We start from the raw sequence: 1116 nt of genomic DNA, 5'->3' as shown, positions 1-1116 counted from the left end.
GACTCCTCAGATACTGCAAGCACTCAAAGTGAAGCGAATGGTCATCAGGCAGAGAATACTGCAACACCTGCACAGATTGAATCACCAAAGAACACTCCCAATACACCCACTAAGGTGACATCACCCGCAATACCAACAATACTGCAACCTCCTTTGCCTGCAAAGAGCGAGACCAAACCACCCAAGAAGCGTAAGGCAGACAGCAGCAGTGTCAGTTCTGTGTGGGTACGTGTGCCACTAATGATTCTGGCTGTGTTGTTCTCCGCTACCGTGTACTGAACGGTGGGACTCACTTGAGAGCAAATAATAATAATGGTTAAACTAACATAATCATAATTGCGTATATACCCCATGGGTGAAAAAACTAATAATATGTTTACCAGCTTTCTCTTTTAATTCGAATAACTTTTACTTTTGTGTGTGTGTGTTCTTTTTCTTATAATTCCATTACTTGCTTTCCCCGTTGTGTGTGTTTGCAGAAAACTGGGCTGTTCTGCTCACTGACGGTATACATCTCTTGCTAGTACACACAGATGTGTGTGTGTGCAGTAATTTAATATACATAAACTAGAGCCATGGGGTATTGTGTGTGTATTTGGGTGTTTGGCTCTCACTCTTATTTGGGTATTGTGGGGTGTTCTCTTTTTTTTTTCTATTAAGGGGTACATATTATCATACAAGTAGAATATTCCTTTTTGTTGGTTTACTGTACTGTTGTTCTCCTCTCTCTCTATTCCACTGTGAGTATTTGTGTCCTGCATCCACTCACTATTTATGCCTCTTTCTCTTCTTCTTCTTTCTTGTATTGGTCTATGAAAGTAATCCACAACAATGACAAAGACTGTATTGATGAGGTGCTACCTGCTTTGTTTACAAACTCTTGCACTGTGTTGTGCTTGTGGGTTAGTATGGGCTGATAATCCCAAAGCTTCTGATGCCTTTATTAAACCTTCCACTGTTGGTGTTCCTTCTCTTGTTCGTCGTGCCGTCACTGCGCTTTTTTTCACTCCTTTCTGTGGATATGAAGAAGAAGTAAAAACAAAATGGGGGGAGTTCGAGGAGGAGGAGGAGAAAAAGGGTCAGGAGGCTCCTGGTAATTCAGATTCTTTGGGTGGA

General features: G+C 41.6%; 1 protein-coding gene across 1 annotated transcript; it reads left to right on the top strand.

Annotated features, from left to right (window-relative positions):
* Positions 1 to 831: 831 nt before the first annotated feature.
* Positions 832 to 1116, top strand: TM35_000581060 (uncharacterized protein; the record flags this gene model as incomplete). The annotated part of the gene is made up of 1 exon (XM_029030875.1): positions 832 to 1116. A coding segment is annotated over one exon (285 nt), but the record flags the coding sequence as incomplete, so codon positions are not given.

The sequence above is a fragment of the Trypanosoma theileri genome, assembly GCF_002087225.1.
Source record: "Trypanosoma theileri isolate Edinburgh chromosome Unknown TM35_Tth_58_V1, whole genome shotgun sequence".
NCBI classification, from domain to species: domain Eukaryota; phylum Euglenozoa; class Kinetoplastea; order Trypanosomatida; family Trypanosomatidae; genus Trypanosoma; species Trypanosoma theileri.
Note: the sequence above shows the minus strand (reverse complement) of the source record. Positions and strands in the feature narration are given on the sequence as shown.